We start from the raw sequence: 25,466 nt of genomic DNA on the forward strand, positions 1-25,466 counted from the left end.
CCTAGAGTGTTGGATGAGGTAAAAAGTTGAGATTGAGTAGGGTATTGAGCTAAGAAAGCTTCACCATTACTTACCTATGAAGAAAATTAAGTTTACCAACTTAATTTTGGTGAATGAAGAGGTGAAAATGAGGTGGGAAGGAGGGGCAACACGACCAGATCCAGATTTGGTGGGAGGTGGTGGTGGAAGAGTGTTTGGGGAAAGTGGGTGGCACATGTGAGTGGAGGGTGAAAAGCAGGAAATGGTCCCAGGTTAGCAGTGGCGCACCACCTAGTCGTGCGCCACTGCTAGGGTGACGTAGCAATGGCGCACTTCCAGGTGGTGCGCCACTGCTAAGCCTCTCATCTCTAAAGGGGCTCTGGCCACCCCCTAGCAAGTGGCGCACCTAAAGACATGCGCCATAGGTAACCTATGTAGCGGTGGCGCACCACCGATGTGCGCCATTGCTAATCCTATCATCTCTAAACGGGCTCGGACATCTCCTAGCGAGTGGCGCACCACTTTAACGTGCGCCATAGGTAAGTAATGTAGCAGTGGCGCACCCGGAGACGTGCGCCACTACTAGGTTGGGGGAGGAGCCGGCCTCCTCGTCACCACTTACTTATGGCGCACCACATTTGAGGTGCGCCACTACTACTTTTGTAACAGTGGCCCACCGTTTTGTGGTGCGCCACTGCTAAGTAGTAGTGGCGCACGGCTGTCGTGGTGCGCCACTGCTGGCTGTCTTACGGCTAGGCCTTTTCCTAGTAGTGCAACGTGTGAACAGTAAGGGACAATTCTGTTGGCAGTGAGATATCTATTATTTAAAGATTGGGATGCATAGTCTAGCGGTATGGCCACAATACTTTGTTTCTGAACAACTAGTTTTAATGTGTTAAACTCTTTTGTTGGTTGACTATTTGATTGGCAGCATCTAATGTGAACTCCAATTCGTAACTCCTTACACTCTCCAATATGGACCTACTGGACAACAACTAGCTTATTGTCATTATTGAGTTGTAAGCAGTTCTACTGGACCATATTTCTCAGTTGATACTTGAAGTAAAAAAAGTAATCATACCTCTTTCTGGAAAATTGCAGGAAGCAGCTAAATTTGTTGATTGAAGCAGGAACTTACACAATAACAAATGAAATGAAAACAAACAAAACAGAAAATCAGAGGTACATATTTCTTTCTAAACAACTCTTGCTGAACAATTGCTAGTCATCTATTTTTCAACTTATGCAATCGCCTTTTAAAGTTCACCAATCAAGTTGATTCAGTCTATAAGCTATCTGATTCATATCTATAACATTCGGCGAGTAGCAACACTAATTGATGGATGCATAAACAATTGTGAGGAATTTGCAATTTTCAGCGAAGTTATCATATTGGTCTGCTATGACGAGAAAATTGGTGCATTCTTTTCATTTCTACAAATCTTATAATTTACATCCAACTGAACAAAAACATTTATCGCTAGCTACAAACAGAAAATTGCTGATTAAGTCTCATTGAGGCCATACAGCTTGCACTGTGGCAAGACCTTGCTATGGAGCTCAGGAACGCCTTCTCAACCTCTTCAGATGCCTCTCTCCTAATCAATAACATCACGTACTCCATCACCGAGGCACCAAAAGGTAATGTGATCTTGCCATCGCTAGAGAAGCCAAATTCCTCTTGAGATATCCTCAGGAGCTCACTGAAGACCATTGTGCGTAAGTACACCAATGGGACCTCGAACCGTGATCCATCAGCAGTGTACATGACACAATGTCCTCTGTCTGCAACAGAAGCAGTGCTGCAGCATCCGCCCGCGTCTGCAGTCTTCTGGCCGGCTGCCACCATCCGCTGCCACTTCTTGGCAAGTTGATCAAGCTTCTTCGAATGCATCGTAGCTGTTATGTGTTCTTGGCTAAAATGCACTTCGGCTCTGATGGTATGTTTCTTTTGCCCAGATTGGGTTGTTTGCTGATGAACAATTTGTGTTGAGCAGGTCATGGATTTATACTCAAACGTACAGGCTATGTGTAGCTATCAGCGAAAGCGGTGGGCAGGACCGCAGGAAACAAGACAATGAGTGCTCTGCACACAATGTTGCAGCTGCAGACAATGTGATAAATGATTTTGATCAGATTTACTCGGGACCAGATTTTCGCTGATCAATGAGGGGTGGAGCCAATGCTTCTGGTTGCGCGATTGCTGGTGTGCTGTAGTACTGATTCCCTCAACTGTGAGGCAATAAGCTAAGAAAAAATGGGACCAGCAATCTGTATCGCCCTGTCTCAAATATGTTGCGGCATGAGAGGACTGATGGAGCCCATGGGTTATGTACATGGCCCTACTACCCTTGGGGCCCTGATCAAGTTGGTATTCAACACAGACAACTTGCTGCAATATCAAGAGATATGTTCTAGTTATCATCCGCAGCATGCCATGTGATTCGTTTCTTTCAACCCATGTTTCCTGGTTCTGTAGTTTGCTGTGGGCAGTACCTGGTTTCAAATGGGGCAGGCAGGCAGCTGATCAACCCATGTTTCCTGGTTCTGTAGTTTGCTGTGGGCAGTACCTGGTTTCAAATGGGGCAGGCAGGCAGCTGATTCCTCGCCATCAAATTCTAGCGGCATCTAAATGTTTCGAGTTTTGACAAGGACACATTCTGAAATCAATGTTTATATCCACAAGCATGAGAGTATTTAGAGGTAATGGCAACTTACAAGCATTGCAGGAGTGACGTCCGGCCTTCGGCAGCTCAGAAATGCCACGTCCCATGTCAAATAACCTGCTGCCAGTAGTTATGAAAGGTTTAGCCATTTGGGCACAGCTCTTAGGTAGCATTCAATTTGTACTAAGATCTGCCAAATTATGACTTACTAAGCATGCTGTCGCTATCAGTGTTGTATCATTACACGACTCTAAATCTTAATTTCTTCGAAGCAGAAGAGCAAAGGCAGCGATTAGAAGCATCCTCCACCGTGATTTTAGGAACTGGGCATTGTATTCCCCAGTCAAAACAGGTCTACTAAATCTACTAAAAAATCTAATGCCCGTGAGCCAGTAACATGGGAAAAAAATTGTGTGCGCTGCTATCTACAGCTGATTAGAGGGCATATTCGATTCGAAATCCTCACCGGATTGTGCAGTGGAGAAGATGCTCGAGCCGCCGCGCCGGCGGCGCACGCACGCGTAGACCGACACCGCACCAGAATTCACCTCGGATCTTCTAGCGGAAGGCCCCCGAACATGCGTGGTGGACTCGGTAGCGGCGGCGGGCGAGAGCGACGCCAACAAGTACTAGACATCCTCGATCTTCACGGCCAAACCTAGATCGGACGGTGGAAAAATATCTAGTGATACACAGCTCGCATAATACCATGATATCGCTTCACAAAATTCAGTTTTGTAAGTTTAAAAAAATCATAACAAATTTGTGAGTGTTCACAAGGAGCGTGTTTACATTCCCAATAATGTTTTAAACTAAATTTGAAACACAGAAAGAGAAACAAAAAAGATAAATTGCTAAGTGAATAGTGTCATTTTGCTATTTATATTGGATTTCTCTTTTTTGTTTCCCTATGTGTTGTTCGAATTTGGTTCGAAAATTCTAGGCAATGTAAACACACATCTTGTGAATATCCACAATCTTGTTTCAAAAAAATTTAACACTTGCAAATTTAAATTTTAAAGAGTGGTACCATGGTATCAAATAAGCTAGAAGAAAGTCCACTTTTGATCCTTGAATTCTAGTGAAAGTTCACTTTTGATCCTAGAACTTCCATTTGGTTCAAAATGAACCTTGAACTCTTAGAATAATTCACTTTTAGTCCTTATTTCAACAGAGAAGAAAATATCTACCATGGATGGCAAAAAATATCAATGCAATGGTGCAAGGGTAGAGAGGCGGATTGATATGCTTCAACTTAATTGGGAGAGAAAGAAATCAAACAAAAGACTGATTTAGGGACATGACAGTTTCAATTTTTTGCACTAAGATGTTGGGTTCGACGTCTCAACTAGCTTGGGATTGGTCTGGTTTAAAACCAATTCGGTTTGTTGACTGTTTCTTCTTTCCGTGGTCGCAATTTCCTAAACTCAACCGATGAGGAACGAAAAGTGAACCATTCTAGGAGTTCAATGTCTTTTCTAAACTAGAAATAACTTTAAGAACAAAAGGTGAACTTCCTCGAGAGTTTAAGGACTAGAATCGGAATTTCTTCAATAAGCTATGGTATCACTAGGTATGCTCTCATCGGACAGTCACCGAGAAACCTAAAGTTAGTACATCCAGCAGTTGCATCTCCCACCAAGTCCAAAACAAAAGGAACATCAGTTGCATTAATCATCCAAAAAAGTCAGTTTCATCGAAGTTCGAATTTTTGTAGACGTTTTGTTCCCAGGATGGTCTGAATGTCTTACATGGCATTACAGTTTATGGCGTGTTTGGTTGCCCCCAAAGACTTTTCTTGGCTTGGGTGGGCCAAAGTTTGCTTGCTTGGTTGCCCATGAAACTTAAAGTATCCCAAATCCTAGTTCTTAAGGAATGTATGAATCGATTGTTCACAATTGGACATGTCGGATCGGGGGTAAAGAGAGGAATGTCGTGCGGGGGAGAGCAAGCGTGGAGATGGCGGGAGGCGAAAAATCGGTTGCGCGGTTCAACGCCGAAATGTAGCCTCACTCCCTCTTGGCCGGTCACCTCCAATGGGTTAACCAATGAATCCTCATTTTTCGTCTCGGACGACAACAATTTATATCTTTGACACCGACTACTTCGATTTGCATATCTCCGACACTAGCTCTGTCACCCTTTTGCACCCCTCGTATCCGTCAGCGACGGGGCTCGCAGGTCTTTGACACTGTTTTGTCCTCTTCGTTTCCATCAGCCTCACGTCCCTGTCGTCTTCGGCTCCGGCATTGACGAGACCATGGTGTCCCCCTACATGATAATCAAGCTTAGAAGAACAAGAGGCGGGAGGGGCTGGCGAAATGCAGGAAAGCAAAGGTCATGCTAGGATCTAAAGAGGAAGAAATGAAGAAGAAGAAGAAGAAGAAGAAGAAGAAGAAGAAGAAGAAGAAGAAGAAGAAGAAGAAGAAGAAGAAGAAGAAGAAGAAGAAGAAGAAGAAGAAGAAGAAGAAGAAGAAGAAGAAGAAGAAGCGGAGAAGAAGATGATAAAGTGAATAATAATAATAATAATAATAATAATAATAATAATAATAATAATAATAATAATAATAATAATAATAATAATATGATGATGATGATGATGATGATGATGATGATGATGATGATGATGATGATGATGATGATGATGATGATGATGATGATGTGGTTTCCCTGTTCCTATGAACTACCCCTTTTTGTGTATATAACCTCTATTTGCTAGTAGCTAGGGTTAAGGCAACGTAAATTTGATGGTGCATGTTAATTTCATTTGTGTAGTACTATGTGGTAAGATCACCCTTTGTGAGACGAGGTGACCACAACACTAGGGCTATATGTAACCAAACAAGCTGAATTTGCACCCTCATGGCCATAATCCTCGTTTGATGCCAACCAAATACGGTGTAAAAATGAGCCCAAAATAATAATACGGGACATCAAACAAGATGAGCTCTATTGGCCTAGTCAATCATAACTCTGTGGGCGCAGGCAAACAAACATTCCCTTTGTGTTTGAGTTGGCATATGCACCTTGAGAGAATGATGTGAGAGTGATGACAACCGTGTTATGCCACATCGTCCACGCCTAACTTTATGATGAAAGTTCTTTCAAGACGTAACAGTTAATTGTTTGATACCAATAAAGTAGCTCGAAGCTCAATATCAACAAAAGAAGCAATGATGGCCTTATAAATCATGCTTGGCTTTTGAAACACATGTTTATGTGTTAATGTGGCTTATAAATCAAAAGCTAAAAGCAAGAAATACGACTAACCAAACACCCCCTACTAAAGCTCGGTGAGCAAAACGAGTGTGCGTTTGAGCTAAACAATCAAGCCGACAAGTCACTTGTTAAGCACGCTAGCAACCAAGAGTCATCCCAACATGGTGATGCGCCCCTAGGCCAGTGGGCTATCTTAAGTGACTCGATTGAATGAGGCAAATAACAAGTCCATCCAGGAGGTGACATGGGATATAAGTCTTTTCACATATTTTTTGATAAAGAGTATATATTAATATCACGGAGATACCAATTACACTTAGCCTCTGCAACAACATCATACCCTAATGGCATAAAGAATACACACAGCAAGTCTTTTCACATATGGTTTCTGGTCTTCCATTATGGCTCCACGGCATAACGATGCTTCTTGCTTCAGATGACTTGTTCTACTCTTCAACTCTGGGAGAGATTGCTTTAGCAAAAAATAAAAAACTCTGGGAAAGATTGGTCAGGCAAAAGTATGTTCATGAAAAATTGGATAACAAATACCGGCTGGAATACATGGAGATAATAGCTTTCTTTCATGCAGATAAAACTTTCACGATACACCTGCTTCCATTTGTAAAATCGGGAGTGTTCACTTAAATACTAGACACAACAATTCTGAACCCAACGAGAAACGGAACACGGGGGCATTCACTGGGCTATTAGGCAGTAGATTCCTTATCAGATATGGTTTGGAGAAAGAGTGCATACATCAATTACACTGATCTACAAGGGGTTTCGTTTGATGTGTCAACTAAGCCAGGTAAGTAACAAAGACGACATCTCTGATATTTCTTCTTTAATAGCTTTAATCGTCTCCTGTTCTTCCGAAGCAACTCGAGTGATTACAGGCACATAAAAATGGATCACTGTTCTTTGACATTATTATCAAATTAATTTTCTTCCTTCTGCAGGGATATTATGAGATTAGTTATCCAGTCATGCACCTAAAGTTGGGCAGACTCCAGCAGATACAGTATTAGTCTATCATAATCATAAGTTTGTTCCCCAAATCGGCAGAGTCCAATGATCCAATCTGACTTGTTACATCACATAGCAAGGAAAACCAGCAGACTCCTGGCATTGACAACAGAAAAAACAAGAAACAACAGAGCATGGTCAATTACTATTCTACCTTCAGTTTGAGGCTTCTTCTCCTTATTACATATAAGTGACTGTCCCTCCAGTCAAAGGGGAAAGTTCAACCACGATACCTGCTGCTGCTAGGACGCAAGCAAACCGTTTTCGAATCTAGTTCAGAACATTGGTACAGAGCAAAGTTCAGGCAATCGACTCGTTTTCGCTCCTAGGCGCTTTCACAGTGAAAGCGCGTAGTAATTTCATGGCCGAATTCCGTTCTGTACCACGGGACGAAGAAAGCTCTTTCTTCAGAAGCTAACTAGCTCAAAAAAACTTTGGATTAGCTTTGGTTGGGGTGCGCCAGGCACCGGGCAGTAGTGCAACGCCCGGGCGACACTTGAGAGGCCCAGCAGCAAGCTACTGTGGTGGCCCCTCCCCCACAAAAAATAAATTTAATATCGTTGTGGACACATGGCCCACATATCAGATATTAAACTGATAAGAACAGATACTACACTTGATCTTAGCCAAAAGGCCGAGAAAGGTATGCTTTTCCCTGCTGCCCTCCCCCTCCTCTTATAGCCTCGCTCGACCGCCCCTCCTCTCCCCGGGAGCGAGGTGGGACTAAGGGCGTGTTTGGTAGACCGGGCCTGTTCAGAATTTCACATCTCAACCGAGATATTGGGGAGAGAATGTGTTTGTTAGCCCGGGTCGGGTCTCCTCAGCAGTGCTCTCCTCATACGAAAAAGCCCTCAGAACCAGGCTGAGTAGTGAAGCCCAAATCGAGCTTCACAACCGAGCTCGGCCGAGTCCATCCCGCAAACAGCCTCGGGAATCCCGCGACGCACCCCCCAGACCCCAGCCCGTCTATCCCACCCGCTCCCGCAAGCTCCTTCGCAGCTCTCCCGCACCCTCTCGCGCTCCCACGCCCCTCCTCAGGTCGCCGGCCGCCGCCGCCCCCGTGGGCACCGGGCGCCGCCGCCCCCGTGGCCGCCAGCTTCTGCCGCCCCCGTCATGGTCGCCGGCCTCCGCCGTCTCTCCCCTGGCGCCCCTCCCCACGCGCATGACCGGCCGCCAGCGACCCGACCGACCTTCCCTGGATGCTCGCCGGCGACCAGACAACCAGGAATCGAAGATCCTCGACCCGACCGACCGCCAACCGCCGTGCAGAAGCTCCCATGGCCGCCGTTGTCCGTCCCCGCAGGCACCCCTCCCTGCTCTGGTCGCCGGCCGTCATTGCGCCTCCCTTGCCCTGGCCGCTGCCCGCCGGTGCCCTTCCCGTGGCCGCCGCCCTCCGCCGCCCCTTCCTTGGCCGCCGACCATCGCCGCCCCTTCCTTGGCCGCCGACCATCGCCGCCCCTTCCACTGGCCGCCGGCCGGCTCCCAGATGTAGGCTGTAGGACTCGATTGCTTTCCATTTTCTCTTCTCCAGGGTGTTTTTGCAAAATAGCTAGATCTCTTTGTAAAACTGCTACTACCTCCGTTTCAAGGAATAAGGTGCCCTCGTTTTACGTGCTTTTTGTTTGACCGAGAATTATTTCAAATATATAAACATTATTTGTATGAAATTAGTATCATTAAAAAGTTCTTTTCAATACGAATCCAACGATACTAATTACATATAATATAATCAAGATTTTGTTGCTCAATTTTTATGGTCAAAGTTCGTCTTGGAATACGTGTGCGCCTTATTCCTTGAAACGGAGGTAGTATGTACTATTCTCAGCTCAGCACAAATGCTACCAAACAACATCTCAGTGAAGAATATCTCAACTTATACGAGCTGCCAAACACGTGATAAAATCTCACCTCAACTTAGCTAGTGTCAACATGTTGAGAGGAGATAGATATTCTGTGTTGCCCCGGTCTACCAAACACAACGAGCAGCACCGCAGCGTTCGGCCGAGCAACCAGGCGCCTCCGTTTGGGTTTCGAAAGTTGAAAGGCCCAACACCGCGGCAGCCCGCTTCGACGGCCCAATTCCATGGCTTCCTTCGCGACAGAGTTTCCAACGGTGACCAGACCACGAGTCCGTCGCGTTCTCTGCAACCCGCTCTCCCTCTTCTTCTCCCGATCGCAACTCCGCGCGCGGCACGACGGCGCAGCGATCAACCGATTGACGATGTACGGCGCGATGAAGGAGCAGGCGGTGGCGCTGGTGCGGCAGGCGGTGGCGGAGGACGACGCGGGCGAGTACGCGGCGGCGCTGCAGCACTACGTGCACGCGCTCGACTACTTCGCGGCGCACCTCAGGTACGAGCGCAACCCCAAGGTGCGCGACGCCATCGCCGCCAGGCTCCCGGGCTACGTCTCCCGCGCCGAGGAGATCCGCGCGCTCCTCGACGGCCAGGCCGGGCGCGGCGGCGAGGGCGAGGGCGTGGCGGCGGAGGCCTGCAGGAAGGGTGGCCAGAGGAAGAAGGACGGCGAGGACGACGAGCGCGGCGCGGAGATGGCCAAGCTCCGCGCGGGGCTCCACTCGGCGATCGTCTCCGAGAAGCCCAACGTCAGGTGGGACGACGTCGCCGGGCTCGACGGCGCCAAGCAGGCGCTGCAGGAGGCCGTCGTGCTACCCGTCAAGTACCCGCAGTTCTTCACCGGTATGTCAAGCTTCGCCGATTTCGCCTCAATTCGAAAAAGTTTGTATGGGACTATATCACTACGGGTAGTTGATTGATCGATCAAAATGTGGCGCAAATTTTGCAGGTAAAAGGAGACCGTGGAGGGCGTTTCTCCTGTACGGGCCGCCGGGGACGGGGAAGTCCTACTTGGCCAAAGCCGTCGCGACTGAGGCCGACTCCACCTTCTTCAGGTGACTGCTTCTCAACACCTCGACTCAATTTCCCGCAGTTCCAGTCTTTGTGAGTTGTGATCCAACAACTGAACAACAGAGACACTTTGAATTAGCAATTCAGTTCCACGAATGATGAAATTGAAACTGGCAATGCTCGATCAATTGTCTATCATCCTGTGTTTCCAAGAGAATTATAGGAGTATTTATATATGATGCAACCTTTTTTTTTTTTTTTTTTTGAGAACAGATGCAACCTTTCTTAGCATAGTTGATGCAGATATTTGGAGCCCAAGCTTTGAATTATTCTGGTCTTTCCATTGTGCTAATGTATATCATCACCACTCTACTGCTTTCACTAATGTCCAACTATGAACGAACTGCAGTATATCTTCATCGGATCTTCTTTCCAAGTGGATGGGAGAAAGCGAAAAGCTAGTCGCAAACCTCTTCGAAATGGCTCGTGAAAATGCACCTTCCATCATCTTCATCGATGAAATTGATTCTTTGTGTGGCCAACGTGGGGAAGGCAATGAGAGCGAGTCTTCTAGGAGGGTCAAAACGGAGCTTCTCGTCCAAATGCAGGTGACTTCTTCAGACATTTTAGAGCACTGTCATTGGCTTAATTTTCCAAGAAACTGCCAGGAGCGTTGCCCTTTGATTAAGTAGAATGCAGTGGCACCCAGATTACCAAAATTTGCAAATCAGCTGCCACAGATCATAGTCTGTTCAATAGTATAGTAACTGAACACATTTTGTTGTCATTCTTGTAATGTTACAGGGAGTTGGCCATAATGATGACAAGGTCCTTGTTCTTGCTGCTACCAACACTCCATATGCTCTGGATCAGGTAGAGAACATTTAATCAGTTGTTCATCTCCGCATCTTTTCCGCGAAGAAAATTACATTGCGCATCAATTGTTTATATAGTATTTAAACTTTCATACTTGTCCCCAGGCTGTGAGGCGCCGTTTCGACAAGCGCATCTACATTCCACTACCTGACCTTAAAGCCAGGCAACGCATGTTCAAGGTACTTCAGTTATCTCTGCTCCACCTTGACGTTGCTACTTTACCCTTTGATATTAGCATTGCTACTAAGTTCAGTTAACTCAACTCCAACTTTGCAGGTCCATCTCGGTGACACCCCTCACAGCCTAACTGAGAGCGATTTCGAAAGATTGGCACAGCGAACAGATGGATTCTCCGGCTCAGACATTGCCGTCTGCGTATGTTGCATAACGGCCCTTTCTTGCGCATAATGAACATAATGTGTTGAGATACTGATCCTTCTTGCATTAACAGGTGAAGGACGTGTTGTTCGAGCCCGTGCGAAAGACACAGGACGCCATGTTCTTCTTCAGGTCAGATGGCGGCAGCGGCACCTGGACGCCGTGTGGCTCAAGGCAACCAGGCGCTGTGCAGACCACCATGGAGGAGCTAGCGGAGGAAGGCATGGCTGACAAGGTAAACAGCAGCAGCATATTTTTCTCCTTCTTGCGTTCTTCAGTTCTTGCTCAGATTGTGGTGGTGATGTAGATTATTGCATATTTTTCTGCTTTTTTTTTTCTTTTTGCTAACATGGTGTTTTCCTGTGGTTACATAGATTACCCCACCTCCGATCTCCAGGACAGACTTCGAGAAGGTCCTTGCGAGGCAGAGGCCTACAGTGAGCAAGGCGGAGCTGGATATTTATACCAGGTTCACCAGAGAGTTTGGGGAGGAGGGCTGAACTATACCCCACGGCTTTTCCTTTCTGTAAATGTTACGATAGGATAGCTGACTTTGCAAAGCATACAATCATTCTTGTACATATTGGTTGGTTAAAGACTCTGATACTGATTTTAAAAGGCAATAGAATTTTCTGATACTATTCGCTTATCATTAACCTGGTGTCAAAGGTACTATCAGATGCTACTTTCATTAAAAACATCCTTGCAATTGTGTGTGCTTGTGAAGACTGGGTTTAAGAAGAAATTAGACACCCAGAAAAGGGATTTCTCTATTTACAAGCACTTAGGTTTATGCTACACTGGGGTACAGGCATCATATTCCTGTGACATACAAACTTGCTGCGAAGACAATGTCGCGCTTAATTGCATTGGAAGCTATCTCCATTTTCTTGAACAGCGCAGAGTTCCCCATTATGGATGCTGCATTCCTGAACTCCCTACATGTTTCATCCAGCCGCACAATTGTTCTTACAATCAGCCCTTCAGATACATCTGTCAGCTCACAGATGTCCGCAAAAGGTGTTCCCTGCACACATCAAACGCAGCAAAATTGAGTTAGAATCCTACACTCAGTCTTGGAGAAAGAGTCCCTACCAAAATGTGTCTATACCTTCGCCCATTCGTAGACAACCTCAACAAGACCAAACTTGAGATTATCACGTGCATACTCCTCAGGATCCACGGGCACCTCATGCCTTTTTTGGAGTTGTCCTAACCTGATTGCCGTGTCATAGAGCCTAGTACGGGGATACAGAGAAGAACAGATGGTACTTCAGAAATGTATCATGCGCAAGACACAAGTACCAAACAGAAAAGCACTAGAAGCAAGCTAACCTCTTTTTGGCATCAGCCAGTTTCGGAGTGAGAGATGGTTCTGATGCGTTCCGTTGTTGAAAAACGAATGCAGACATAATAGCCACAGCTTCTTCAGGTTCCAAGTCCTCCAACTGATTCTCAAATAAACATTCTGTTGTTATTAACTCCTCACCAGAGTTCATTTCACATGATACTCGGCCCTTAAGTTGCACAACAAGATCAGAATCAATGTAATGGATCTCCTTCAGAACATCGATCTGCACAAATGATTAAAAAAAAACGTTACAACAGAAATCTTACATGATAATAAAAAAGATAAAATGTGAATTGCATGTGTAGCTGGACCACTTAAACCCTGTTCACTGCCTTTCAAGCAATCTATGCCACGGTAACCAGTCATGATAGTTTCCCAACACAAACATGTGTAGCTGGAGCACTGAATTGAGCGGATTGAGTATATACAACCAAAATTCAGTAAAAACTTGCCCTATGATTTAGTCTCACAACCAAACCGTTGTCACAAGACAGTAGGATAGGGACCAAAAAGTCTAAAACCTCCTATGCAGACCCAAATCAGAAGTGATCGGACAAAGTAAGAAAGGTTGGAATTTCCTTTTTTTTCTAATCTACCCAGTAGGACAGGAAAAAATACATAGAAGTCTTACTCTGCCTTGAAACTGTGGCATCTGCTGAAGTGCATCATCTGACATTTGGTATTTCAGTTGATCCAGCTGATCCTTGTAGACCTTTTGCTCCTTCATCAATAACTTATGCTCCTTTAATTTTACACAACCATGGCACTTGTTCTCAGACATTTGTTCCAGTAGGTTGACGTGTGCATGGTATCTTTGAACTTTATCCATTTCTTTCATTTTTAGATCTGTGTTGCATCAAAATAAACAAGTTGAAACAGTTTACAAATCAAGTAGTGAAATGGGACGAAGCATTAAAAAATACTGAGTTCACTCCTTCCAATCGAAAGTAACACCAAAAAAACTAAGATTGGTTAGATGAATTGTAAATTCAGATTTGTTAGGTGAATCATAAGCGGAAATTCAATTTGGCTCCCGGGTGCATGCTCCCTCCACCCAAAAAAACATATTTCTAATTGTCAAAAAAATCCACATTTTGCATGTACATCGACAATCTATGTGCGTTCGTACAGTTCCGCGAAAAACCGATATTTTTTGTGGTCCACGTAAAAAAGACAAAACATGTCTCACAAAAAGGCTTATTTTTAGCACCAATTTTGTCTTTTTTACACAGCCCAAATGACAAGTCGATTTTTCATGGAAAGACTTAGTACGCACGTAGTATGTGAAGATGTACACTCTTTCGAATTTTTTACATTTCAAAATGTACCAAAGATGCATTTCAAAATAAAGGGAGCATATGCACCCAAGGGCCAAAGCATCACTCCCATACTGCATCAGGTAACTTAAGACATGTTGTATTGCACTAATAAGATAGTGAAAACTAACAGTTACATGGTTCACTTTTGTTTGCCTTATCCTATCAGTATTTCAATAATTCTTCTTCATACAAGTCTTATCTTTTCTAGCACAAACACCTTAGGAGTTTAAAAAAACAATAAGAACATGTACAGCATAGCCCTGTAACTATCCTACTTACAAGAACGTACTGGTAAGTGGTAACTAATGAACACAATAATTAGCAATGCAGACATGGTCTTTATTCTAGTCTGATTTAACCTTCAATTGAATAGCACAAGAATATACACGGCGGTTTAACCATCGCAAAAATATCTGTACCTTTTATTGCATCTAGTGCAGGAGGGTACTTTCCATCTGACTGTTCTTTAATAAGCATTTGAACAGTTTTAGTGTAAGATGTTTTGCTGATGTCTTCAAGGAGTCCGACTTGATCAATCTTTATTTTGCTTGTACATATACTAATAATCTCTTTGTTCTCCACAGCTCTTACTTCAAAACCCATTCCGGATGCGTCACCCGTGTATGGTAGCTTGATATTGATAACACCTGAACTTTTTCGTGTTCTACCGGAAGAGAAAAAATCTTCTTCCATTCCACGTTTTCCTTTTGGTGGGATAACAAGATATCCTTGTTGAGAAACCCCTGTTCCCTTGTCATTTTGATTGGATAAATTAGGGTCTAGTGCAGATGAAGTGGAGTCGCCGGTCAGTACAAGTACAACATACTGCTTTAGTGCGGCGGATGGATTTTTCACGATTACACCAAGACAGTGATCATCATCCTGTCATATAAGAACATTATTATGCGGGAAATATGCAACTGTTGTATTTTGTAACGAAGGTAAGAAAAAATCAATGAACCCAAAGCACCACTTTATTCTCAAGCCCACCGTGTTTTCTTTATTTATTTTATCAGAATCCATGGTAGAATAGATGCTTCAATATTAGAACCTATGTTAAACCGAGTAAATTAAATGAGTGATGTCTAGGAGGAACTAGAAATCAATTTACTTAAGGTAGAAGTGAGTATCGAACCCATGTTATCTAACCCAATATCCATGGTGCTAGTCAGTAAGCCTTTGGGTTGCGATCTTTATTTGTTTACTCCTTCCCCCCATAATGTAAGATGTTCTTAGAACCAATACATGAGTTAAAAGGTTGTAATAACATCTTATATTACGGGAAGGAGGGAGTAGTAAAATGGAATTGCTATTCGTGATAGGATAACTAAGTACAAAAATCATTGAAAGGAACGAACAAAACTAAAGCCTGCATAAAGTGCAAAACAACAGAATGAATACGTACAGTTTTGGATTTAACAACCAGTAGTCTTCCAGGCGCAAGGAACTGCTGTGTAGTAGGCAACTGCATAATTGCTTCTGTAACAAACTCTCTGTGTTCTTCAGCTTCTAAAAACATATCGTAATATTCTTCAATAGAAGGCTCTCCTTTTATGCACCTGGTAATATAAAAATAAATTTAAAATAAGATGACGATGCAAATAGAATAATTTATGGCATGCAATATACTATGTTGCTACTTCTTTATTACGATTCTATACATTGCTGTGATATACTATGTTGCTACTTCTATCATCTCTTTACTGTGCCAAATATCTTCCTATGGTTCTATTCTATAAATAGTTGTGGTTCCACAAATTGGCTACCCAAACCATAAATCAAACACGAATACAAAAATATCCTTGCTTGCTAGCTTTCCATGCCAGTGAAACTCCACTACTTTCTGGCTTTCTGTTTCCAATTATAATGGGGACTTGCACATGAAATGTTGGCACCAATGGTACCAACTTGGTAAAGATAGGTTGATGTCTCACTCGATTGTCTTTGTAGGTTGACGCAGCATTTGCAGAAGCAGCTTTTCCTTCTGAGGCAAATCCTTCTGTGCATGGAATTCTGCGAAACTTCTCTTAAGCATGTCCTCCACCTACAAGAAAATACATCAATGAAAGATCCCCATTTACACCGGAACATTTAGAAAAGAGTGAAGTGGCACACATCTAACACAGTCTGATAGTCATGCCATCTCAAAACATTGACAGTAAATTCAAATTGTGTGTGTACGAAAAAAGAAATATTAACTTAGCAAAGTTTATCATGTTTTCAGTATTTTCCAGCTGATATAAAATTAACACAGACCAATCAATTATATTTCCATCCTATGCTCGTGCAGAATCAGTGCCAATTGCAAGTGCTAGCGGCCTCGCATCTAACAGCATTGCAATTTAGCAGACTGCAAATCAAGAAATTTAGTTGAATATGACTGGATTTTGTGCTTGTATGGCTGGGTGCTTCCACTGTCAACCATTCAAGAGTGCCTTGAGATCTGTGCACATGCTCTCGTGATAAACTTGTGGTAAGAGAATGTGCACAGATCTCAATGCACATCCAATGTCAAGAGACAGTGGGAGCACCCACGCATGCAAGGTACAAGGGGTTTTCCTCGAATACAGACTCTCTGGTTAACATATCCATCAAACAAAAACAGACAATATACAAGTGTTTTAGAAGCTGAGCAGTGCAGCTGTTAGGAACAGCAACTTGTATTCCCATTAGGCTATAAGCCTATAACCAGTACAGTCAAAGAAAATATGCAGGAAACTCCTTAAACCAATGGGGGATATACATGTATAAGCAGCAAGTGCAACATATATGTCAAGCTCATATTTCAGTTTTGGGTCTATATTTCAAACACATAATCTTCGTAATGCATGTGCTTCTGCACCCATAAGCTCAAGAAATCAGAAGATGGTTTAAGAAGCAAATAGGCTGATTTGAACAGTTCAGGAAGAGGGATGTGAATATTGATTTCGCATTACAGGTTTAAGTCTTCAAAGTTGATACATATATATTTGAGTGCATGTGAATCTGCGCCATAAGCTCAAGAAATTGAACAAAGGTTGGCAACATGAAATTAAATTTAAGAATTAACATGGCTAAGCAGGAAACTTGTCCAATCGACATTGATAGGTATACCTTAAGTTCCTCCACACGTAGAAGATGTAGTATCATAGTGTATGTCAGTCGAAACTGAGATTCCAGCCGAGTTGGTTTTCCAACAATAAGATTTTTCAGATCACTTTCTTCAGGAATTTCATCACGACACATCATTATCACTGTACCTATGGTGTCAAGTCCTCTCCTACCAGCTCGTCCAGCCATTTGAATATACTCCCCTGGAAGCAACTTTCGATGTTCCTTTCCATCAAACTTTCTTAAGGTATCAAATACAACCTGTTGAATTTGCAAAACTTCAGTCAGAGGCACAGAGCAGTTTATCAGACTCTTGAGCTTAAAAGGCATGGTAAGCTCAAACCTATAAACCAAGCATTAACTAAAATTAGCTTGATTCAAAATTGCACACAATGAATAAGAAAAATCACTGTGTGCATTGCTTGACTACATTTATGTTTGCACAACCTAAACACTGTAGATTATGCGTAACTGCTGACAGCAAACTGCACATATAATAGAAAAAGAAGCACGTCAACCTACAATTCATAATACCATCACTAGATAGTATTGTCCCAATAGACATGCCAAGACAACAACAAAAAAATCACACTGATATCCCATATCACGGGAAGCGATGGCCTGTTAAGTGGTAACAACTTCATGCTTCCCACGGGAATGAATAGAAAGAAGTCTCAGAGTTCTGCGCTGTTAGTTTAAACTATTAAATATGACTAAAACGGATGACCATTAGCTTCTCGCTGCAATTAATTAATTGTGAAGAGATAGCAGTTACCAGCCAGAACAAATGATGTTAGTTTGAATTATAAGTATAAAGTGTGTTTATATATAATCATTAGCACATTACCTGCAAGTATTTATTTTTTCTTTTGACCAGGAGCAATTAGAATTGATTGCAGAGAAATATCAGTTGCCCACACAGACAAATGACGAGACAATGGGTTAGATTCATCACCACAGTTCAAACAGAAAAACAGAAGTAAAACTACGAAGTGCAAGTGATTGAACCAAGCTTAGTCTAGGTACAATAGCAATGTGAAGACTGAACACAAGATACAGAAAAACTGAAACCCTATGAGAGAAGAAACAAAGAACTCACAGTTCTTGCTGGAGCATTAACACCCATTGCAAATGTCTCGGTGGAGAACAGTACCTGCAACGAGTTCAAGGAAGTCAAAAGGTTGCCACTCAGTTAATTTGTGTCAGTCTGTTCCTAAATATAAGACGTTTTGGGTGTCCAAATGAACTGTTTGGCCAGTAGCTTTTTTTAGGGAAATTTTGCCAGTAGCTGACAACAGTGATTTGATCTGAAGAATCGTTTTGCTGCTAGTCTGCTCAATCAAGTCACCTTCTATGCATGATACTGGTTTTTTAGTTACCCGCACCAGTTATCCAAGCAGAGTGCATAACTGCTGGCTACTAGTCACTGGTAAGCATTTACGTTTTTTTAATATTCAACAACATATAACCCTTCAGGCTTAGCACTACGACAGTCTAAATTACCAAGAAGGAAGAAGTTGTTATCATGGTTAGCTTAGTACAGCAGCTTCTAACATGTAACTGAACCATAAAAGAAAAGGTTCACTTTACACTCACAAATATAATGCCTGGACACTTAACCCTCTCAACTAAACGATGCACAAAACCCTCTAGAGCAGTTTTGCAAGGTGGTTTTGCCACTTTGGCGATAGTTCTCACAAATGGAGTTCCAGCATGGATAAGTTGGAAGACTACACACCCATGTAACCAGGATCCCACATGGACACATGCATCATGTTCCACTCACCCTCAACAGGGTTCAGGTTAGACGCTATAGGAGGTGATGTTTAGCTCAAGAAAATCTGCCATGGGAGAGATTAAAACGCACAGAGCTTCACCGCTGGACTTGAGACGAGTTCAGGAAGGGGTAGCAGAAGGAACACCGGGATCAACCATTATCAGCTCCAGATCCACGCTTGGGCTGGGGAGACATTCGGAGCGTCGTCCTGCTCCGAGTCCTTGCGGAACACAGCAAGTTCAGGAGGGCATGGAGGAGGAGCATGTGAACGGTAGGAGAAAGATGACATGCGGGTTCATGATGATTTCATTGTCCAATCTACCAACTTATCGACGTTGGATTTCCACGTTTTCAAAATTGCTGCCACCCCTGAAATACGACCCTAGAGGGTTATGTCCACCGGTTTCGAAAGTTGGGAAGGTCAGAGCTCAGCTGTCTGGTTTTATAGTTGAAAGGGTAAAGTGCGCCAGGGGTAAAATCTGCTAGATGTAAAGTGAAATCTTTCAGATATGAAATGTCTGATAGATGTTCAAAGCTTAACCTTAATCACACCACGACAAAACAGCATCTCAACTACTTCTTTCACAATAGGAAGAAGCCCAGCATGGTGAACTCCAATTCCTCTTCGTAGAAGGCTTTGTATTCCTACAACCTAACAAAGATGTCAAAATCTCAAACATCAACAAAAAGTTAAGCTAACAAGACAAAAAAAAACTGTGCTATTGGATACCTGAGGAAGGTTCCTGTCAGATCCTTTGAGGCGCGAAAAGGCCTTATCACAAAAGACACGGATTTCGCTTTTATCCGAAGTACTGGTGAGATCAGCAGCAAACATGCTCTCTGCTGATCTATCACACCTGTTCTTTGAGAAGCAAAAGATTACCACCTGCAAAAGAGCCGTAAAAAATGACCAGACTAGCTCATCTCAATTGTAAAGTAACATAAAATATATATAGGAATGTTATGTTCATGGTCAAAATGATAAGATAAACTATTCTTTTACAATAGAATATTAGCTTTTTTTTTACCGGGGAGTATTAGCTTCAGAATGCACAATGAAAAGTAATATTTATAATCAGATGAACATGAGGTCCAAAAGAACATGTCATGAATTGAAACATTGACAGAAATGTCAAAAGCAGTCTTTCTCACATACAGGCACAAGTGATTTCTTCAGAAGATTATTTATAAGCGGCATCCAGATTAAATCTGATCTCCTTGGTCCTGAGGTGCTTTGCTGAATTGCTGCTGCTCCTGAATTGGTATGGTGGTGCTTTGAGTGCTTCTGATCTCTCCCTTTATTAGATGTGTCTGGATTTCTGCCTTGAGTTCCAGAACGTACCGCAGGAGTTCCTGATTTTGTACCAGGTTTCACTCCGAACTTATTTGAATTTTTTATTTTGAAAGCGTCCTTGGCTTCTCTAAATCCTTGAGTAAGAAATATATCCTTCTCACATACTTTGTATACCTCTCCAGAGTAGAACAGGCAATGCTCCAGGGGGACAGGCCTTTTGTTAGTCCTGGTGAAATATAATGGTCATACTGCTGCAAACTCTAATATGAAGTATATATACTTTTTAAACGAGCTTAAAAAACATGAAGCATGTTATTGCAAAAATGTAGTTAAGGGAATTCAAATTACACTGTAAGGGAGCTAACTATTTGACCTCACCTGAACTTTAATATTGTTGAAGCTCCTACACTATCTAATTATGTGCAACCAAGCCAAAAGGTATCTTCTATTGCACCCCACCCATCAGAAAGGGTAACCATTGGTTTTCGTTGGCAATAGCAGTTCTGTTCGCAAATTGTTGTCCATATACTAGAAGAAAAAGATAGTGTTTCAAAAGTACCCCTTCTTTAGGGATAAATGGGAGGGCAAGAAGCAGAATGGCAATGGCACTCTCCCCTTTCACTTTATGCATGTCGCTGGAGAGGGGTACCCCGAATTGTTTCCTCTAGCTGCCCCAACTCCATCCCGTTTAACATCTGTTATACTTATAGAACTAAGCGCATTTAACTCATCTCTATCCCTCTATATTGTATTTTCATTTTCTTAAGGGACAAATGCACACTCATGGTAGGCAAATATTCCACACCAAATGACACATTTTGCTCACTGAAAGCTCAGTAATCAAATAGATACAACCCGCCAAACATGCAGGCCACACACCGATTACTAACTTTCATGCATGCACTAACCACTATCACCTGAATCATCTCAATGATTCACATGGCTTGGCATTGACCGAAGCAAGCTGCATGCAACAACTTAAAATACATAACAGGTGTACAATCTCCTCCTATGTGCACTCATGCTGATTAGTTTAGTAAGATGGTATTAATTTATAATACACGTGGAAAATGTCCTAATAGGGTAATCCTAATTAGTACATAGGCTTATGCCAGTAGAAACAATTATCAAGATTTGTATTGCACAGAATACTATAGTAGAGGGGCTGGTTGAAATTAACAGAACTAGATTAAAGGGGCCTTACACAAAGATCAAATAGGTTCAGATGCAAACTGTACATTTTCCCACTTAAAAATGATACTATGTTACACTTACGTTGTGACACGGATTTTCTTCTGTTTTGTTCGGCCAATCCAGTCAGCAAACTCAACTGTATTAGGAACCTGGCAGAATAATTAAAGTCAACATGATAAAATGAACCTGAACATATAGATAAAGGTAATTTTGCTATATATTTAATATGTTAGGGAATCAAATTAACACTTATCAATTAGATCGATCACTACAAACAGTAATAGTTCTGGTTGAATACTGCAGCAACCCAAAACTTCCATAGCCATAACCAGCAAACAGATTACTTTCTAGTACATGTATGACATAATATAGGTCCCTGGATCATATGGCTGTACTTGCATGCTATGGAAATTACACGATCAAACAATCTCGCGTAACATGAAACTTACAAATATATACTAGCCATAACTACGACCAAATCACCTTAAGATCTTCAGCATCAATTAAGAATCCAAAAGCAACTGAATACTTCTAGTATTCCATGTTCTGAACTACTATACACTACATTTATGACATGCTATCATAGTATCATACTTGACATGACTCAACTATTATTGAGTAACAGTTTCAGCATCAATAATGTATATACAATATTTGGGTGATCGCAACAGTGATAACAGAATAACAGTTTTCACTCGATCGGTCAATCCATACCGTTGCTGAAAGGAGGACAATGTTAATGTGCTTTGGGAGCATTATAATAACTTCCTCCCAAACTACACCTCTCTCGGCGTCATTGACATAATGTACTTCATCAAATATTACCTGATTGCATCAGCGATCACATATCAGACACATGAAACATGATCCCTTAGCAAGGTTACAAAATGTAAAAGTGGAAAGTGAAAAATAAAGCATATTACACCTAGAAGAAAAACAGAAATGCAATGGCATACCCATTCAATATCCCGTATAATATCAGCACCTCTGTAGAGCATTGAGCGTAATATTTCTGTTGTCATAATTAAGCAAGTTGCCTCTGGTCTGATGCTAACATCTCCAGTAAGAAGTCCCACATCAAACTTCCCGCAGAAATCTCGGTATTTTTGGTTGCTGATAGTTTTAATGGGAGCGGTATAGACAGCCCTGGTGCAATGCTGCATAATAACACAGTTTATTATTACCGTGTCCACACTTACATTCTTTTTATCAAGACATATCAATACATGTTATTCCGTAGGGTTTGAACAAACTGCTACAGAACACAGAGAAGTAGTAACAACTAAAAGAGTATGTTTTAGACATATCTAATAACAAAAGTAGAAGTAAACATGTATGAGGAATACTGCATACTTCTCAAAGCAACTATAAAGTAATAAATAGTATGCTAAAGATCTCCCTCGAACTCATGCAGATTGCTGACGCAAATAACAGAGTAATTAGAACAGTGAAAGGCTGTAGTTTACAAAAATATGAAGAAAAGAAGCAGTGAAGTAAGCCATACTTTTGTTGCTAAAGCAAAGGCATACTCTGCAACAACTGTCTTTCCTGCTGATGTATGGGCTGCCACAAAGACTGATTCCCCCTTCTCAAGATAATATATAGCCTATTTATGATAAATAGAAAGAATACAGGTTAGTGATCACATCAAGCATTCAGTACCATACTATTCTAACAAACAAGATGACAATTGGGGCTTGCTCTTGCTCGTATGCATAATCCCGATAGGAAATATTAAATATATGAAGGAATGAAACATCTCTTCTCGCTTGTGTTTCCTTCCATTCAAAATTCATGGCAATCTTGTATCACAAAAAGGCCAAAGATAAAGAACAGATAAAAATGGAATGTAGCATTCGCAAACCTAAAAATATGTAATTTGTTTCCATATTTAATCAATGCGTGAACCAAAAGGGATGTTGGATTCCTTGTACATTAACCACTAAGTGTTTTAAACGATGGTCGTAAATTCACACGAGTGCAAACTTATTAGTTCTTAGTACACAATCCCCTAAAACCCTAACTTGAAACCCTTTAAAACGTGGACAAGATTTGTCAGAATAAAGATTTTAAAACACATCAGCTATTTCACAGATCTTAGGGTGTATGAGGACGGAAAGATGACAGCTATAGTTGCCATGCATAAAGAAAATTTGTGCCATCCTAGCTAATTCCAATATAAATTTAAAAATTGTTGCATACAGTTGCTAGGTAAGTTGAAACTGAATGTTTTGATTGTTTTCTGAGTAGTAATTTACAAGGCAAGGGTGTAGGCTGTCAAGGCAGAGATATAGTACCACACTATCACCGAACCACCGGTGCATGGACCACTACACAAGCATGTGGCATGGTTGTGCCTATTGAACTACATGTTCAAAGAAATGTGTTTCATGCTCTTGGGCGAGATAGCACACCGCAAGCTCATCAGCATAGAGAACTTCAAAAGTAGAGATGCTAATGAGTATGTTACCTCCTTCTGGAACTTATCTAACTCAAAGGGATATTCGATTGCCATATCAGGAACAAGTTTGTGGAAGTTAGTCACAATGCCATCATCCCCAACAACAAGCGCCCAATCCTATTAGTGAAATAGAAACAAATAACAATCAGGGTTTGATTTTCTTCAGAAAACTATCTTGCTGCTTCCGCAACACCAATGAACATAATGGGAATAAGGAACACAACAGATGAAACCAGCTGCAATTTCTTTCAATAAGGTGCACCTACCGTGCCTTCCTGCGGTGGCTTATCAGCACCTAATCCACTTGTTTCTCTTCGAGTATCTTGCACTTCGGATGATAACATTTTATCCAAGTCCATTTGAGCTTCAGAAGCATCTCCAATGACATTAACTTCATGTTTATCAGTGTCTGCCCGTGCAAGAGTTTCAGAACCATCTTGCAACTTATCAACTTTTTGTTCGTTGATATCTGCAAATGGGAAATGGAAAGCTTAACATGAACCGGATAACACCAATAAACATTCAGAAACACCTATACCCAGTTTTCTTTCAAGTACCCCTAGCCTATACACAGATGTTATTTCGAGAAACACTATTTATGCATAGTAATAATATGGAATTTATAAATGACTTGAACATAATACTTATGATGGCAGTAAATTACCATTGGTTCCCTCATCTCTAGCCAAGTGCTCGCCATCATCTTCACGCGACACAATATTGGCATCATCTTCCTCCCAAGATATCTTGAACAAATCATCAAACTGCACGGAGTACTTATCCTACAGGGCCATGGGGAAATCAGAATAAATTCCAAAACTGCAGGGAAATGTGGATGTTGAATCGTAAGCATTTAGGCTGGTTACCATTGTGTCATTTGACGAAGATGCAGGTTGCTCCTCCACCTGCTCCCCATCTCGGAAACACTTCCAATGGCTACTATACTCCTATAACATAAGATAGGAGTGCCCCAGTTCAGAACATCCACAGCATCCATTATTAAACAAACACATGACTAGATATTTAACAAGGATCGAACCTTCAACTGGCCCAAGTCTATTCCCTTGGGGAACCCCGGAGGAGCGGTTAGAGCCGGGCCACCACTCATAAGCTCACGCACCCAATCGCCATTTCGCGCACCCTCCGGGAATGCCTTCTCCAACGCTGCCGCCTCAGCAGCGTCGTCTTGCAGGCCCCCGGGACGGAATGGCCGACTGTTCACCCTCCCCCTCACAAAGTCCTTGGCCGGTCCAGGCATCCGTGGCACCATCCCTCCAGTCCCCGAGTCGAACACTTGGCTCATCTCCATCTGCACAGACTTGGGGTCCCAAACTTGCGGCGACGTTGAGGGTCGTCGGCGGAAAGGCGGCTCCCAGGAGGGGACGAGTACGGTGCGCGGGGCGGAGGGCTCCAGAGGCGGCCTGGCCAGATCGAACCAGTCCACATCCCACACCCTGGCGTCATTGGCCGCGGTGGGGATGTAGAGCTCGGGGTTGAGGTAATTCTCCTCCAGATACTCCTTCACGCTGCTCGAACTCTCCGGCGGGTAGGCCGGCGGCTGAGGTTTGCCGTTACAGCATCAGTGGGTTTAGTTAGGGTTCACACTTCGCATTGAGTAAAACCGTGCAGATTAGGGCGGAGTTGGAGGGCGCGTACCAGGACGAAGTCGGGTACAGGGCTGGGCGGGCTGGGGGTAGGGTCGAGGCGGAGGTGGCCGCCGTGGCCGGAGAAGCTGATGCGGAACGGCACCTCGCTCGCCGGCGACGCGGTGAGGTCGTCCATCGAGGGCGCCGCGATGAGGCGGTCGTTGTGTCTCCTGGCTGAGCTTCAAAACCTTGATAGGGGCGCGGACTGAGCTAAGCGGCGGCCGGAGTTGGGGCCGCGGGGCGGCGCCGGAGATGGGGGCGGCGATGGCGTCGGGTCGGCTGCTCGCATTCTCCGGTGCGTCGGGTCTGGCTAATCGTCTCGCCTC

At 43.0% G+C, this 25,466-nt stretch overlaps 3 protein-coding genes and 1 non-coding gene across 4 annotated transcripts; 1 reads left to right on the forward strand and 3 right to left on the reverse strand.

The window, feature by feature from the left end:
* Positions 1-953: 953 nt before the first annotated feature.
* LOC124686430 (auxin-responsive protein SAUR36-like) lies at positions 954-1,912 on the reverse strand. The gene has a single exon (XM_047220380.1). It carries the CDS (start codon positions 1,871-1,873, stop codon positions 1,460-1,462), a length of 414 nt encoding a protein of 137 aa, XP_047076336.1. The 5' UTR covers positions 1,874-1,912; the 3' UTR covers positions 954-1,459.
* Positions 1,913-7,339: 5,427 nt separating this feature from the next.
* Positions 7,340-7,537, reverse strand: LOC124693957. The gene has a single exon (XR_007000395.1). It is a non-coding gene; the product is annotated as a U2 spliceosomal RNA (small nuclear RNA).
* Positions 7,538-9,111: 1,574 nt separating this feature from the next.
* On the forward strand, positions 9,112-11,664 carry LOC124691741 (protein SUPPRESSOR OF K(+) TRANSPORT GROWTH DEFECT 1-like). The gene is made up of 8 exons (XM_047225014.1): positions 9,112-9,586; positions 9,693-9,798; positions 10,164-10,362; positions 10,559-10,627; positions 10,735-10,809; positions 10,907-11,005; positions 11,082-11,243; positions 11,383-11,664. Exons 1-8 carry the CDS (start codon positions 9,112-9,114, stop codon positions 11,506-11,508), a joined length of 1,311 nt encoding a protein of 436 aa, XP_047080970.1. The 3' UTR covers positions 11,509-11,664.
* Positions 11,596-25,291, reverse strand: LOC124691742 (DExH-box ATP-dependent RNA helicase DExH11). Its single transcript, XM_047225015.1, has 22 exons — positions 25,151-25,291; positions 24,534-25,052; positions 24,361-24,441; positions 24,159-24,276; positions 23,761-23,963; positions 23,504-23,611; positions 22,538-22,639; positions 21,990-22,190; positions 21,748-21,858; positions 21,115-21,182; positions 19,702-20,065; positions 19,276-19,431; positions 19,087-19,197; positions 17,868-17,921; positions 16,772-17,029; positions 15,613-15,722; positions 15,084-15,237; positions 14,098-14,560; positions 12,991-13,205; positions 12,344-12,582; positions 12,120-12,246; positions 11,596-12,035 (listed from the first exon to the last, which is right to left on the reverse strand). Exons 1-22 carry the CDS (start codon positions 25,274-25,276, stop codon positions 11,823-11,825), a joined length of 4,101 nt encoding a protein of 1,366 aa, XP_047080971.1. The 5' UTR covers positions 25,277-25,291; the 3' UTR covers positions 11,596-11,822.
* Positions 25,292-25,466: the final 175 nt, after the last annotated feature.

Source organism: Lolium rigidum, chromosome 2, assembly GCF_022539505.1.
Source record: "Lolium rigidum isolate FL_2022 chromosome 2, APGP_CSIRO_Lrig_0.1, whole genome shotgun sequence".
In the NCBI taxonomy this organism is placed as follows: Eukaryota; Viridiplantae; Streptophyta; class Magnoliopsida; order Poales; family Poaceae; genus Lolium; species Lolium rigidum.

Coding starts and splice junctions, on each gene's coding strand:
- LOC124691742 (XM_047225015.1), bottom strand. CDS start 25,276: ATGGACGACCTCACCGCGTCGCCGGCGAGCGAGGTGCCGTTCCGCATC. Junction 25,053..25,150: donor CTGTACCCGACTTCGTCCTG/GTACGCGCCCTC, acceptor GGCAAACCTCAG/CCGCCGGCCTACCCGCCGGA. Junction 21,859..21,989: donor TTATACGGGATATTGAATGG/GTATGCCATTGC, acceptor TGATGCAATCAG/GTAATATTTGATGAAGTACA.
- LOC124691741 (XM_047225014.1), top strand. CDS start 9,112: ATGTACGGCGCGATGAAGGAGCAGGCGGTGGCGCTGGTGCGGCAGGCG. Junction 9,799..10,163: donor GCCGACTCCACCTTCTTCAG/GTGACTGCTTCT, acceptor AACGAACTGCAG/TATATCTTCATCGGATCTTC. Junction 10,810..10,906: donor CCAGGCAACGCATGTTCAAG/GTACTTCAGTTA, acceptor CCAACTTTGCAG/GTCCATCTCGGTGACACCCC.
- LOC124686430 (XM_047220380.1), bottom strand. CDS start 1,873: ATGCATTCGAAGAAGCTTGATCAACTTGCCAAGAAGTGGCAGCGGATG.